This window comes from Ipomoea triloba, chromosome 7, assembly GCF_003576645.1.
Source record: "Ipomoea triloba cultivar NCNSP0323 chromosome 7, ASM357664v1".
Lineage (NCBI taxonomy): Eukaryota > Viridiplantae > Streptophyta > Magnoliopsida > Solanales > Convolvulaceae > Ipomoea > Ipomoea triloba.
Window position 1 is genome coordinate 18,867,116 of NC_044922.1, and position 16,719 is coordinate 18,883,834.

The 16,719-nt window shown below is 34.3% G+C and overlaps 2 protein-coding genes across 4 annotated transcripts; one reads left to right on the forward strand and one right to left on the reverse strand.

The window, feature by feature from the left end:
- The first annotated feature begins 3,940 nt into the window (after positions 1 to 3,940).
- Positions 3,941 to 9,934, forward strand: LOC116025573. Of its 3 annotated transcripts, none has more exons than XM_031266842.1 (8): positions 3,941 to 4,187; positions 5,501 to 5,582; positions 5,727 to 6,758; positions 7,024 to 7,511; positions 7,613 to 8,641; positions 8,959 to 9,035; positions 9,351 to 9,420; positions 9,821 to 9,934. In XM_031266842.1, the coding sequence occupies exons 2-5, from the start codon at positions 5,580 to 5,582 to the stop codon at positions 7,716 to 7,718; spliced, it is 1,629 nt and encodes a 542-aa protein (XP_031122702.1). In that variant the 5' UTR covers positions 3,941 to 4,187; positions 5,501 to 5,579; the 3' UTR covers positions 7,719 to 8,641; positions 8,959 to 9,035; positions 9,351 to 9,420; positions 9,821 to 9,934. The 3 variants fall into 3 exon arrangements, with proteins under 3 accessions (XP_031122702.1, XP_031122703.1, XP_031122704.1); XM_031266843.1 differs by having other exon boundaries at positions 9,824 to 9,934; XM_031266844.1 differs by having other exon boundaries at positions 5,791 to 6,758.
- Positions 9,935 to 14,196: 4,262 nt separating this feature from the next.
- LOC116024690 (40S ribosomal protein S10-1-like) lies at positions 14,197 to 16,408 on the reverse strand. The gene is made up of 5 exons (XM_031265655.1): positions 16,296 to 16,408; positions 16,148 to 16,196; positions 15,729 to 16,008; positions 15,489 to 15,627; positions 14,197 to 14,524 (listed from the first exon to the last, which is right to left on the reverse strand). The coding sequence occupies exons 1-5, from the start codon at positions 16,296 to 16,298 to the stop codon at positions 14,444 to 14,446; spliced, it is 552 nt and encodes a 183-aa protein (XP_031121515.1). The 5' UTR covers positions 16,299 to 16,408; the 3' UTR covers positions 14,197 to 14,443.
- Between the last annotated feature and the right edge of the window lie 311 nt (positions 16,409 to 16,719).

Genomic DNA, 16,719 nt, shown 5'->3' on the forward strand with positions numbered 1-16,719 from the left:
AAAAAAAAAAAAAAAATATATATATATATATATATATATATATATATATTGACGCGGCCACCTTGGAGCGAAATCAGCGCCCCACGCAATAAGCTCAGTTATTTTGAGCGAAAGTAGGTCCCTGATTTCTGCCAAAGCCTCCTCTCTTGTAGGAGAAAGAACCCAATCAAATTTTCACCCCACATTTGTTAACAAATTTATTCCAAAGTTTTTGTTCTACCAAAATCCCATTAAAATTTACAAATGGGGATGTCCTAATAAAATTGTGTAAATTTACCAATTTATGAGTAATTTCACAACGTAACTTAGCCTATAATTACGCCAAATTATATAATGGGTCAAGGTTGACTATATGCATTGTTGATCCTATCCAAATTATGCACATACATAATGTGGTCTAGTGGCACCCGGTTTGCACTCCCACATGGAAGGGAGTGGGTTTGAGCCTTAGTGGAGGTGATTGTTACTTGTTGCGTTTCTGCTTCAGTAGGTCTACAATGCTCATGGTAAACTCTGATCTACGGTATAACAATTGATATAATTAGATGATTTGTCATGTGGTTGACCTTTAAGTTTTTGTTTATTGACTGTACTTTGGCCTCTTGTGATTTAGTGGCCTGGCATGAAGTAACTCTCTCAAATGAGAAGTCATGAGTACAGCCTCACCTACCATACGTCCCTTGCCTCGAATATTTTTTACAACTTTTATGTTCAAAATTTTAAAAACTCCTATCAACTATCTAAAATTTTTACTCAAACCATCACTCTAGCTACGCCCTTTGTCTCCGATTATGATGAGTCAACCAAATGTCTTTGCTCAAAAAACAAAATTTCTAACGGAATCATCACTTCCACAACTCTAGTGAGTAGTGACACCTTTGTCTTGTCCCCCTCAATTCTTTTTCTCCATAATTTCTTCCTTCTAACCAAACGCCATGTTAGATTAAGCAACTTCCCTCCGTGGAGACAAAGTAAGGCTTCATTTTAGAAAGATACAAAAACAAAGATGTTTCATCTTCACATGATATGAAATTGCTTCTCTAGTTCTACATCAAAGACAATGAAGCACATCTCAAATTTAAGAATAATAGTTTTTAAAAAATTTAAATATAATTTTTCATTTGATTTCCATGGTCGGTCATGAAGAAGATTGACCAAATTCTATGGTAGCTTGAAAATATTGCTTCAGAACACTAATTTGTTGTTCACAATGAAGAAGAGAATTGCTTAAATGAACATTGCATTTGCTAAAAAAAATATAAAATTTGTAAACAATGTTACATAATGTAAAGTGACCGGTAATTAATATGGATAATCAATGATTTTTGTACAATGGTACAATTTTAGCTTGTTTAATTAATCAATTATAATTTTTTTTAAACTTTAACAGCCTAATTGTATTTCTCCTGGCTAATTAAGTACTTGAGTAATGTACTAAAAAAAAAAAAAGTACTTGAGTACTTGAGTCTAACTATTAACTTTCATAAATTAATCAGTAGGATCATAAGTTAATAAATAGTCCACATAATACTCAAATACAAAAAATAAAAAATAAAAATATGTATCCTCGAAAGAGATGGTCAAGTGAGTGAAGCATGATTCTTGTCAACACCTTATTGGTCAAGCCTATCACAAGGTATATTCCTAGTGCGACTTACCTCTCCTATGTGATTTACATGCTATTACATATGAGCAAAACTTACCATGTGTACACCCTCGAAAATCCGTCCAAAAATTAAATATAAAAATTAATAAAATAATAACACACATTAGTAAATATTATTTAGTGATATTTGTAGTGGAGTATAACATTAGTCTATAATACAATATACCTAAATAGAGGCCTAAACAAAATATAATGTTTTCTTAAAATCACTCCTATAGCACTTCTCCACCTATGTTTATGTCTCATCTTTTCCCTATTGTGGGTTAATTAAAAATTTGTTGGTTTGGTTATAAAAATAAAATACTAGAGTAAGTTCGTAAGTACTCCTATAATGCTATGTGTGACAGTCTCACGGATTTTTAATACTTTTTAGTTAAAATGTAATAATTTTCAATATCTTCATAAAAATATTATATTTTAATTAAAAAATATTACATGTCTCACGCTTAGATGGTTTACACTAGATTTATTCTAAACACTATTATATATAATATTAAAATAAAAACATACACCAATTATGAGAAAGTGATAAACCTAAGAAATAATTAAAACATCGAAACTGAAGATCCAACTATCAACCCAGACTTTTAGTTGAGATGGAACACATGCTTTAATTTGGTATCTCAAAAAAAAAAACTATGGTCCACGTGTTGCTTTGAGCACATCAAAAAGTAATTAGCTACGTGATACATAAATGTACAATCCAATTATCAACTTAGGCTTTTGAAATGTAACACTAACACATACTTTAATTAAAACAAAGTTAGAACCAAACAACAAATTTCAGTGATTGCCATGCGTTCATTGTCTGCATCTTTTATTTGACTCTATCCTCCAAGATCTATTACATGTACTGTGACAAACCAGTTGTTATACCGTGGACCATGCACCATGGTTAATACTGCAGTAGTGTTGAAAGGATGCTGCAGTTGTGTTAAACTGATACTGCAGTTATGTTGAAAGGGAACTGTAGTTGCGCGGAACAGAGGCCTTTCATCCGTCTGGAAGTGTAGTTGTGTTCAATACAACTGCAGTATCCGTACAACATAACTACAATTTCAACCATGACAATGGTCCACAATATAATTTGCGCTGACAAACAAGGATTGAATATATTCATGTGTATTCTAAAAAATTATCTACATCAAAAATTCGATAAAATAAAAGTTAAAAGTAATTGAGTAAAACATTAGAGTCCATGTACACTGCTAAACTTCCCATTTTTCCGGCTGAAAAAAGTAAACTCCGATAGATCCACCGTTGACTATTTCATTTTGTCCCCTTCCCCAGCTGGCTATTTCCCATATATATTCCATTTGTCAGCCTATAAATCCATTTCTGCATAAAATAATGATTACTTATTCCTCCAACTGAGATACGTTTTTAACTTTTCTTCATGTTTACTGCCCGTTACACGGCTGCCGTAGAGTATAGTTTCCCGGCGATTCCGACATTCAATAATCACATTAAATTTTAAGTACTATTAAATTGATTGATTGATTTCTTTAATTTGGTAATTACAAAGTGATATATTATCACAATAAATATATTACGGAGTAATAGATAACAGTGTTTTCATAATGTAATCAGATTTACACTTTACGATAAAACTAATTTAGTCAAGTTTTGTCGAATCTCATTATGAGAAACTATTTTTAAAATGTTGATACATATCATTCAAAGTAGGGATTTCATGCTTAATTTTAAAAGAAGAAAATTATATATTTTTTAATGTCAAATTTGAAAATAAAAAAAGATTTCATATATATATGGTCAAGTTCCTATGGGGACAGTGCTTCTTATGTAGTCGTGCTGTCATTCATCATTATATACGCATAAATGCACCACAAAATATTCAGAAATGCACCATGAGGTGTGGTGATTTTTTGGAATGTGGTGCATTTTGTGGTACATTGGTGTATTTCATTGTGGTGCATTTTCGAGTAATGTGTAATTAATTTATGCATACTTGTTGGTGAATCTGCGCACGGGAAGCATTGCCTGTATTTAAACTAGTATATATACACACACACACATATATATATATATATATATTCTGATAAACCCAATAAACCCAATATATATATTCTGATACTAATGGGATTAAATAAGTATTTAGTGTGTACATGCAATGATAGTCAGTATTAATCATCCAGTCTTCAGTTGTGAACTGTACTTGATCACTCCATGTCTCCATCCAAATCTAGATATGTATTATGTAATTATTATACCCAAGTAAGTGCATATTATTTGGTGATTATGTATGGTGAGAGAGAGAGAGAGAGGGGGAGAGAGAGAGTTGACTATTTATGGGTGGAGTGGAACAACATCCATTGCCATTATTATTTCCTTTCCATCTAAACCCACATACATAAATACACACATTTATAGTCCTAGCAGAAATTTAGGTATGTATAGACGCAAGGATTGAAGAAAAAGAAAACATCCTTAAACAAGTAAATAATGTTAGTTCACATTTTCTGCAGTTGTCACCTCTGTTTCTCCCCCTAGCACCCCAAAGGTATCATCTTTTTTCCTCCTAATACATGTTTGAGTGTGTGGGTGTGTGTGGTTTTGTGTTTAAAGGGAGGGTTTTAGAAACTTTGGGGTGGATGGATCTGCTTTTTGATTGCCCTTTTCCCCTTTTTTGTTTTTGTATTTTAATCTCTGTGTCTGTTTTGTGTTCTTGCATATGAACAGGAAGCTCCTTTTGGGTTCCTTAACCATCATGTTAAGAATTTTGTTTAGTATTTGTTTCGATTGATTATTAATCCTTTTTGTCATGGCTCATAGGATTGGGGATTTTGTCGGATCCATCAAGAATCTGTCAGAATGTATCATGTGGGATTGGGTGTTTTTCTTTGTTTTTGTTCAGTTTTGCCTTACTCTTTCAGTTCTTTTTTTAAATAAATTATTAATTTGGTACTTATTGTGGTTGAATTGCTGAATTGATTAGAACTTAGATCTGAGAGACCAAAAGGACAAAAGAAATTGTTGGGGGGGCGGGGGATTGACTTAGGAGTGAAGGGTTTGTGGAACTGTGATTGAGAAAAGTGGGTACCTTTTCTTGTCTTTCTTGTTTATCTTAGGACAAAGTTTCAAGATTGCACATGGTGGTGCCAAAAGCTTAAGACAATTATTTATGCCTCACAAGAACTTTAGGAGAGGGGAAAAAGAAAGAAAAGATCTTTGCTTTAGTCTTACGGTCTAAAGTAGTAAAGTGCCCACGATGATTGGAGGGTGGGTTTGCTGGGGCAGGAATAACTAATGATTCGATGGTAAAAAGCGTGGCATAAGTTGGAACTTAGTGCCATTCTTCTTGTGCTTGGATTGCAACAGAGGCTTGTCTTTTACTTCTTTCGCCTTAGCTTTTATATGGACGGTTGAATCACGAGCAGGAATTTCTGTCTGTTTAATGAGCATTCGGTGAGGGAGATTCATACCTGGTTCACTTCTATTAATGGATGTTTTTGCCTATATAACTTAGCTCCAAAAGAACCCGAAATAAATACTGTTCATCTTATCTGCTCACGAGTATCTTCTTTCGTTTTCAATTGTGCCATAGAAGGTGAATGTTTCGGTGTTTTGATTTTATACTGTCCTTGTCTATTCACATATTTGTTTCTATACAAGATTATATATGAATATAACGCCCATGATATAATACTGTGGATCGGTTAGTCTTTGTTTGCTTTCTGCCTTCTTTTACTTATGCTGTAGGTGGATATGTGCAGACCTTGTTTTGAAAAACTGGATTTAGTTCAAAATATTTTAAAGATTATGCTGGCAAGCATCGATTAACCGTTGTTTAACACTGATTTCATGATGGATTAGGTACCACGATATCTTTATTGTTTGCTTCACAATTTCTGGTAATCCTCAAAATTCTGCTGGCTGATGTCAACTGAGAAACATGGTAATTATGCAAACTCGTATATTTTCGTTGTATTGCAGCTCCTTTAGAATCTGCCCCGTAAAATCTTGTTAAGCTAGCATTATTTCCTAGTATCTTTATATCATGCTTATATTGGTGATATATTTTGTTTTCGAAATTTGGTAGACATGCATTGAGAAGTCAACTGGGCGTGCTGACAATGAATCTGTGTTTTGTAATTTAACTCCAGCCCCTATGCATGATTTCAAACCGGTTGAATGCAACGATTGTGCCCTTCACACAGCAGAAGAAAAAACGAACATAAAGGAAAATCATGGAATGTTTTGTCATTTAAATGACGGTAAGGGGGAGGCTGATCTATTTGTCTCGGAGGAAAAAGTCGTTCTTGACTCAACTGGCCTTGTAGCAGAGAACGATTATATAACTAATGGTGCTAAAGATATTGACAACTCTCTCAAACATATCGAGAATGAAGATGAATGTTCACCGTTAAAGGATGCTAAAGGTGTGATCTTTAACTTTAATGCTCACAAGACCACTGAAGAAGTTCTGTTCGAATCTGATAAACAGGATAGAGATAGGCTATGGAAAAGTCCAGAATCTGAAAGCTTCATGATCGAAAACTCTGGTGATTATGAAGTTCGATGTGGCATATCTGGTGCAGAATCTGCTTCAGAGTTTTCACACTCGGGAGCTGATAAACACATAATGGAGCCTGAATTTCCCGAGTCAATAGCTAGCTACAAAGAGAGCAATTCTAATGACGTCAAAGATATTTGTATTGACGAGGGGGTGCCCATAGTAGACAAAAACTTGATTGAGAACCTGAACGATAGTAGTTTTGGCACGTGTGTTTCTCTACCCTCCATTGGCGATAAAAATGACAACTTGGGAGAAGACGTTCAAAAGGAAATGCTTTCTGGCGACCCATCAATAATACAGGATGCCAAGATCGGTGCTGCTAATGCATCCACAGTTATAGATGATATTGAGTCTGTCGCTCCTGATTGTCTAATATCATCGGTGGAGGATAATGTCAATAAAGAATCTGCCACGGATACTTACCTAGAGGATTTGATGAAGCTTTTTGGATCAAAACATGCCACAACTGTAAAAGTAGAGAATGATATGTCTGAAAAACAATCGTTTGGCAATAAACCACTTCTCGAATCGTTGTGTGGGCAGCAGCAATGTCAGGTTTGAATCTTTGTGTTTCCGTTTCTGTGATATTTTTGAAATGACAAGCTCTACCACAAGTTACTCCGCAAGTTCAAAATCAAATATCATTAGACGTTTACGGAGAAATGCCTAATTCGCATCTGTTTTAAGAAAACACAACTAATTCGATAATGAAATAAAAGAATAAATTCACTACATACTATGTCAAACAATTGATGTTTTTAACTTGAAAGTTGACTTTGCCTCTTGAAATATGATATTCTTATTTCTGTTCCCTTTGCAGTCTTCTGAAGAGGCAATCTTGGAAAGTCATGCTACTGTGCCAACAAATGCTGAATCGAACAAGAATGACCATAGTACTTTTGATTTAAACAATTCTAAGGCAGCAACGGCTGATGAGAGTGCTGAAAAGATTTCCAAACAAGTCCTTGATTCGGATGCCATGCCAAATAACGAGGAAGGGATTTCAGATAAAACGTCAGCTGCACCTGCTAGTGAGGTTCAATGCAGAACCACTGTGAAGACCAATGAAAATTCTTGTGGAAACCCTTTAGGACCTGAGTTGCAAGACACGCGTAATAGTGAGGACAAAGCCTCTGCTAAATTTTCAATTGGTAGCCACGATCAATTTGCAGACGGGGAGGCTAGTTTCTCTTCAGTTGGTCCTATGTCGGGTTTAATTACTTATTCTGGACTGATCCCACATTCCGGGAACATTTCTCTTCGATCAGATAGCAGCACAACCAGCGCAAGATCCTTTGCTTTCCCAGTGTATGTTTTCCCCATTTTCTATCCCCCTCGTCCTAATGTCCTTTCTCAGTTTAATGACTAACCCGCATTCTTGACGATTTTAATAATGTTTCTGGTTCCAGATTACAATCCGAGTGGAATAGCAGTCCGGTAAGAATGGCAAAAGGAGATAGGAGATACCGAAAGAACCGGGGTTGGATGCAGGGCCTTCTTTGCTGTAGATTCTAAATTCTTAAAACTATTTCATTTAGGCTCTTAGGTATAATACATATACACACACATCATGAAGACCATAAGTTTTTTTTTTTTTTTTAACCAAATGCTATTTGATACATGTTGATATATATATGTATATCTCTCTCAAGTTTCGGGTGCACTTCTAGTAGGTTGTTTCAGCGCAAGCTTTGAGTTGTGATCTGAAGCATGCGGTCAACAGATGTAAAAACTTTACACTATTGTATTCAATCAAAAATCATTTTCAAATCTTTAAGCCATTTTGCGACCCCTATGCAGCGCTTTTGAGTCACGTTACTGAACTTTGCCATTCCTTATGATCTTGTTATGCTCATTTTTCTTTCTCAATCTGTGAATATAGCCTCTGCATCTATAATAACTGTCCATACGCTTGCATCCTCGGCCCAAACTGTATAAGCAGTATATATATGAGAGCTGTTGAGAAACTGATTTCAAGAAATAGTAGTGTGACATTTTGGGTTGATAATACTGTATGGTTAGTATATTTAACTGAGAAAACTCATTGATGGTCCCCGCAATGAAAGGACAGGTCAACCAAAACAGTGTGAAGGTTCCTTAAAAGGCAAAGCGGGCAAAAAAAATGTTGAATTTTTGCATATGCATTGCTGTTTTTGGCACACTCTTAGAGTCTTGTGCTCTGTGTACTCCTCTTTTGTCTTTCTCTTTTCTCTCTGCAGTTGTGTACAGGCTTTTCTTTTGACTGCTATAAATGCCCAGCTTGCTCTCATATATTCCCCTGCAAGTACAAAACACCTATTTGAGCTTCTTCTCAACACATAGAAACACTGTCACACTGCCTGCAGATATGGAAATAATGATCAGAGTGATCACAGCTCTGTGTCTCATTCTCACAGCTCAAGAAGCTCTTGGAAAGACAGTGTCCCATTATGATCAAGGTCAGTTGAATCATTAACCTGCTTCTTCTTAATATCGTTTTTTTTTTATTTGGTGACGAGGGAACCTCGCACTCCCTCGCAGTCACTAGACGGGGTTGTGTACAGGGTAAACCCTGCCATGTGACTGGCAAAAGACCACAAGGAGATATATCTGTAGTTGGCTGGCTCAAACCAAGAAGGCCAATAGGCCGCTCCTACTGGGATTCAAACTTGCGATTTTATGGTTACCAAGTCAACAATCTGACCAATTTGGCTGGGGTTGCCCCTGCTTTTGTTTTTTCAAATGGTTTACTTATCATCTGCATTGCTGGTTTCAGGAACAGATAACAAACAACAGATTCAGTTCCCTGCTGCGAATCCAAGAAAGCTCAAGCTAACCAACGATGCTGCAACTGTATGCAAGCTTTCTTCCCTATTATCTCTCTCTCTCTCTCTCTCACACACACACACACATATAGGCTAATGTTCCCGTGAGACCCTTTATGAATGCACACAATCTACTATACGAATGCACACAAACTAGATTGTGTGCAATTTGCCCATCATGAATTCGTGTAGTTTGTGCATTCATGCTGGACAAATTGCACACAATCTAGTTTGTGTGCATTTGTGTAGTAAATTTTGTGCATTTCATTAATATATATATATATATATATGAAGTCCACATGACATTATTATGAAGTATTAATATATGTTGGGTATGAAACAGGTGAAAAGCTATGGAGATGACACCCATTATCATCCCACTACTGTCAATAAGCAAGAAGTTGCATTATCAGGTAAAACCTTAATCCCTACAACAACATAGATTTACCCGGAAATGATGCAATATATATATATATATATATATCCTGTATGCATGGAAGAGCTTCATCAGCACTCCATTAAAATGGGAAAAGAAACACTGCAAGCAATAATATAATGCAAGAAGATCAAATTGATCAGACAATTAGCTTAGTATACACAAAGTTTCAAGTTCGGCTCTCTACGGACCTGTCTATTGGTTTGAGCCAGCTATAGACAACTAGCTAGGCTGGTGTGGTTCTTTATTGGTTAAGGTCACAAGCCCACCTCCGAGTAGTGGCTGCAAATTTCCCCGTAAATCAAAAAATTCAAGTTAAGCAAGACAAAAGACCTTTATATTGTATGATTAATATATTTATTTGAACGTGTGTATAGTAGAGAAGCGGCATGGGAGAGAAGGAAAGGTGGGAAGACATGGAAGAAAAGGGACAAGGCAAGAGTGGATGGAGGGGAGTGATAGAGACATAGACATGTCTGAGTTCTACACGATGGATTATCATTGGGTCAGACGTCGTCGTCCCATTCACAACAAATCCTTCCCATTTCGTCAACCATGAAACATTATGGATCCATTGTTTATCTTTTCCGGAAATTTGTATTTTGTACGCGACTAGTTATTTTGGTGTTTATTTGTTCACGTTTGTAAATTAAATATAGGTGTAGTTTGGTAACATAATTAGTTTATAAATCAATTTTGGACCATTATTAGCTGTTTGACTTAAACAGTCAATATAATTATTTTGATTAATTAGTTTTTTGTAATAGTTTATTGTTTCAAAACGTTAAAATTTAAAAAATTGTTCAAAATACAGCTTTTTGAGGAAAATCATTTTACATGTAACCATTAATTTATTAAACAATCAGCTAATGTGATCAACTAGTTAAATTCACTAATTGTTTTCAAAAAAATTAAATCTACTAACTCAATTAGCTAACAGTTATTACCAAACACCCTCATAGTTCTCGTGATGTAGGATATTGCATTTTTAAACTTTTATTGAATATCTGTGAATCCCGTCAAACATTCCTTAATGAATTCACCTGAATCGAGTATGATTTTGAAGAGACGTTAGAGAGTGGTTGATGAAAGTAGACTAGAGTCGTTAAAAAGATAATAATTCACAAATCACACAAGGTAAATCGCAAAAAATAAATAAATAAATAAATAAGAACTCTACAATAATTTTTTAGTATGAGAATAAAATTTTACCCACTCAACTACCTATTTCGACCAATTTTTCATTTTTCATTCTCTAATTAGAAAATGCACAAAAACTTGTGTATATCTTAAATAAGAATGAAATACGAACTCTAAAAAATATTACATTTCACTAAAAATAATAACTTTACGCAAGACCAATCTAAAGAAATATACAAATAAATAAATTATCTATTTTTATTTGATTAGTAAACCACTGATTTCTTGAATTTGCTTCTTCTCATTTCCCGGAAAGATTTTGTATTTATTTTATTATATTATAGATATAGAAAACAACAATGTTGACAAGACTAAACAAGATGTTGGTAGCCTGTAGCAGTTGCAATACTAATAGTATAGTAATTGGTGGAAGTATAATATTGTATTTAGGGATATGAGGAAGGTGTCGTCTTGTAGCTTTGTTGTGGCCGACATTGTTGTAACACAAAACCCTAATTTTGCTACCAACTGTAATACCTTACCTATTCTTTTGAATTTTGATTTGTTAAATCACGACAAAAATTCACAGTCACTATTTAAAGATAAAGATATGTATTAAACTCAGTTAGTTCTTATATTATATATAGTCAGCAAATTACACAAGAAAACTAAATTGACCGATTTTGTGTATGTGATGGGTGTGACCAAGTGAGTGCGTGTTGACAAGCTAGAATCATGACCTTACGAGAATATAATTATATTTCACCCACTTAACCACCTATTTCGATCGTATCATATTTAAAAAAATGTTTGAGTGTTTGTATATATGTGTTTGACGTATTGGTTTGAACAATAATCAGTCAAATATTGATTTCCAACTCCAAGTTTTTGAGATGTGCAATTCACACACTACTATACAAAGTGAAAACCCACTCCTTAAATAAATAATTTAATTCTTCATTGGCGCATGAATGTATGCATGCATGCACATATCCCATGAGTATATTTTCTCAGTCACATTCTCATCATGATGCAATAGTAAGTTATGGACAAAATTATAAGGTAGTGTCGGTTAATATTCAATGTTACTTCAAAATCAAATAGGAAGCCTTGTTTGGTAATATAGTTAGCTTATTGTCAATTTTGATTTGTTTGACGACTATTAACTGTTTGACTTGGTTAAACAACCAATATAAGTGTGTGATTAATTAATTTTTTTAACAACTTATTACTCTAAAATACTAAAATTTAAAAAGTTGTTCAAAACAGCTTTTTCGACCAGTTATTAAGAAAGTCATTTTGCATGTAATCAGCTATCAACTAACAACTAATTTATCAAACATCTTTTACAATCAAGTAATACTATCAATTGGTCAAATCCAAACACTCATTTGAATTTGCATGTATTGAAATATTCACACAATACTAAGTGCAAATCTAAAAATCTTCCCCGAATTTTATGACTTGTTCCATATACAATCTGCAGAGTAGACATTTCAATTTTGTTTTTTAAGAAAAAAAGGAAAAGAAAAGGGCAGGCTTGAAGAATAAAATATGAGTATTTGGAAGTCACAACTCACATGGAGAGAGAGTTGGATTCCAGAGGGAAATATATGTATGTATAGAAGTTATATAAAGCAATCTTTTCATCAGGTCCGATCCAGGTGGCTGGCTCCATTTCCAAATGCAAACACGCTTTCTCTACATCTTTCTTTTCTTTATTTTGTTTTTTTTTTTTTTTCCAAAAGAAATATTTTCTTTATTTTGTTTGAAACTAAGCAATTACTGGGGCCATTTATAATATAATTTTTTAATGTATATTAAAGCATGCTTACACGACTAATAAATACTTCATTTGTCTCATTTTACTTACTATATTTTTATTTATTAATCAATTAATTATTCCTCTTTATAATATTTTTAATATAATTTTAAATATATAAATTTTATATATTAATTCTAAACTTAATATTATGAAAAATTAAATTACAAATAACTTCCATCAATCTCATTAATCAAACTAGACACAAAATGAAATGGAAGGAGTACATAAAAATCAAGGTGGAAGCATTAGCTTGTATCATTTAAGAAAAAAAAAACAACAAAAAATAAAAAAAACAAAACAAAATTAAAAAAAACAACAAACAAACAAACAAACAAAACATAAGAATTGCACTATAATCTCAAAGATATCAGAATTAAATCCTATATACTATGGGTGACAACAAAACTAAACTATTACAGCCTGTTTGGTTCGCTAGAAAATATTTGAAGGAAATGGAATTCAAATTCCATGGAAAACAAATTACTAAGAAAATGGATTATATTGTTTAGTTGGTGGAAAAGAAATTACTGGAAATATGAATTCCATTGTTTGGTTGGGTTTGGAATGATAAGGAATAATGTGTATAATGACATAAATAACCCTACACAATAATAATAATAATATAATAATAATAATAAGAGTAATTAATAAAGTTTGGTGGGGGCAAAATTGTAACACTAGTTTTCCATGGAAAACAAACAAAATACCTAAGATTTCCATGGAAAATGTTTTCCTCATTGTTAAGGAGAACTTTTTCCATGGAAATTGTTTTCCACCCAACCAAACAACATAAAAAGTCATTTTCCTCAACTTGTAAAAATGTTTTCCATCCAACCAAACACCCCCTTAATTTCTTTCAGATGATTTTTTTTAATAAATCCTGATTTTTTTAAATTCATCCGAACAAAAAGGACTAGCCTGGGAGGCTGAGAATTTGTTACCCTAGGTAAGGAATAGGCCAACAAATTCGAAAAATAAAATGAAAGGACAGTATTTCAAACTACCTAGCTAAAGACCATCATCCCAAAATGACATATCCGGCGTATGATAGATCCAGAGATAGAGAGTTAAGGAGGTGGCAAATTAAACATTTAGACAATTCATCTCTATTTGTGCATGCCTCTAGCCTTCTGTTGTTTTTCATCCACGACAATGCTTCTCTTACCGCCAAAGCTTCTTTTAGTATTCGAATCATCAACACTTTTCACTCCAATGAATTCTCCTGTTCTATATATAATTATATAAAGCCGCATCTACTTGCCACAACACCATCATCATTCATCTTCATCATGCAAATCCATCGGCAGCTAGGGTGGCATTTGCTGATCCGTGGTAGTACACTTATGTTGTGTTAGACCAAAGCATACCAACATTGTTCGCCTTCTCCATGGAAGGCAACCAACTAATCGCCTTCTATTGCATTCTTTGATAAGTGGCAACCAACTAATCGCCTTCTATTGCATTCTTTGATAAGTGGCAACCAACTGATCACCTTTTCTAGTAGATGACGACCGGCAACAGTTCAATCGTGTCGATCACTAAACATACACCAAAACTAAAATGACTTTTAATAGCAAATCTATTACCAAATTTTAAACTTTATTGCCTCAATATAACACATTAAAATGTAGTTACACTTTATTAATATTTAAGTACATAATGGACTTTTCAAGGTAAAATTTAGAAGCTTATTCAACCCTTTTTCCAAAATAATATTACAATAACTAAAATAAGTAATCACATAACTTGATAAGATTATATAGAATTGAATGTCACTTAATTGGTAAATGGCAAAATAAGTGTTCATTCCATTTTGAGTTATGATCATCAAAATCATATATAGTGCCCAAAGTTCATGTTTTAAAACACACTGTAAATTGCACAGTTCAATATTATATATTGTAGCAAACAGAACAAACCATAACTTGTAAAACAACAATTGAATATATAACGAAGTAATTTCAACTTTCCAAATATCTGATTCTCTAACTTGGAATAACTAATAAAAAGTTTAAAACACTACAAAATGAGGCATTTAAGAGAAGCTTGAACTTGGGGGAGCACCACCACCAAAGCCTCCTGCTCCGCGACCAAACCCAGGCCTTCCACCAGAACCCTGCAAATCAAAGGTGTATTAAGTTCCAAAATCAACCATGGAGCATAACCAAAAATCAACCCCGTCATAGACAGGTGAATCAAGAAAACTTAATATTCAACTAATAGCACGCCAAATACTATTAGGAACTATAGAAGAAATAAACACCATGCGAGGGAAACATGCATTACAGATCTTAATGTAAAAACTTTTTAGTTAAATTACATTAAAAATGGACAAGTCATGAAACACAAAGGAAACATTGCAAGTTCTTCACATTTCCCTATGTCAATTTCTGCTACAGAAACCAATCACATCATCGATATGTGGACAATTCAAAAAACATAATATTTAATACATAAAACATGGTGTTGATACATAAAAATCCAAATCGAAGGCTAAGCACAATCAGGGTGAAAGTAATATGTATTCGTGTATATCATTAAACAGGAGATGAAATGATTCACATAGGGTAATTCTCATCAGCTTGTGCTTGTAACCTCATCTCTAAGAGGGGTAATTACACACTTAACAAGGGAAACTAGCATTGCCGACATAGTTCCTGATCAAATCAAGAAACAGCAGTGAAGCAAACATCTACACATATTTAACAGTGTAAGGAAGTTGGATAGAGCTCCATGAATCAAGAACGTGAACTTTTTGAGCAATTAACTTGGTCTGTGCAAATTTATATCAGTTACTATATGCCACTTAAGTCCTCTAAAAAGGGTTAATCTATAATCTGTAACAGTAAGCAATCTACAATCAACCAAATATAAAATAATTTCCATCAATTGCTTGGAAAGTTTCACTTCAATTACCTAATTTATTTGTTCGGCCTTCAAACAAATACTACACATCATCAATCAGCAGGCAGTAAAGCAATAACTAAACTAATTATAGTAAGAACCATGCATTGGAAAAAAAAATTTGCACACTACAGATTCTGATCACAATTCACAAAAGTTAAGAGGGATAAGCATACCCTGAAGGCTGGCTGGAAATCAGCTGGAGCTCCACCCTTCTCACCTCCAAACTCACCAGGAGGACCTCCTCTTGGGCCACCGCGATACCCATCCCTGTCACCAAACCTCCTCTCGCCATCACCAAATCTTGGTGGTCCACTGCAAGTGCATTCACAAATCACCAACATAGAGTTAATTTCTGAAGATATGCACAAAAAACCTACTAATTCACATCAATAAGCCAATGCAGAATTAACTACCGTGGGCGATCTCCAGGAGGGCCACCCATGGGCCTGCCAAGAGGCTTGGCAGACTTCTTGAGAGTTGCGGGGACAATCTCAGATGGAAGGTTGAGGTAAGTCCTGAGGAACTCAATGCCGTCATTAGTAAGGTACCAGTAGTAGTGCATCCAAGCGAAGGTCTCCCTAACGTACTCCTTCGACTTGAAGCTCTGCATCAGCTTAATCACTTGGAGATTCGGCACATCAATCAACGGATGTTTCGCCAAGTTGTAGTCTTTCTTAGCATACAACACACCCTCTACAGCACAATTCACAAACACATTGCATTCATTATTATACACAATACACATAAACACATAAACACACTCAATTCCCTCTCTACGATCACAAATACATGTTCTTAATATGCGCAGAAAAACTAATACAGTAATACTGACCTTGGAAGAGGTATTTGGAGATCTCTCTGCGGTTCTTCTCTGAAATAATCTGAAACAGACGGAAAGTGAGCAAAAGTGATATGCAAACGAATGTATAGATAATGAAAACGATAACGGAGGTGGAGAAAGAGAGAGCGTGAGCGTTTACCATGGCTGGATCGGCGGAATAGCTCGGGCAAGAAGCAAGTTTCCGGCGAATGTAGCGCAGAGTTGAAAGCTCTCAACAAAACCCTAGAGACAGATAGTTGAAAGTAGAAACTGAGGTTTATATCTCTAGGTTAGATTTGGACTGGAGTAGTTGGGCCGGGCTCATTTTTTGTAGCGATTTGGGCTGAAGCAATGTTCTTTGAGACAGTTTAGAATTGTCAAAACCAGGCCCATATAGGTATAATTTGACAGTTATGCCATGGACCCGGGTCAAAATATAAAATTTATATACTGAATATTCACAGTTCAAATTATAAACATTCAGTATGTAAATTGTGAACATTTAGTATATAAAATTGTGAGTATTCAATATATAAATTGTGAACATTTAGTATATCAAAATTGTAAGCATTCAATATATAAAA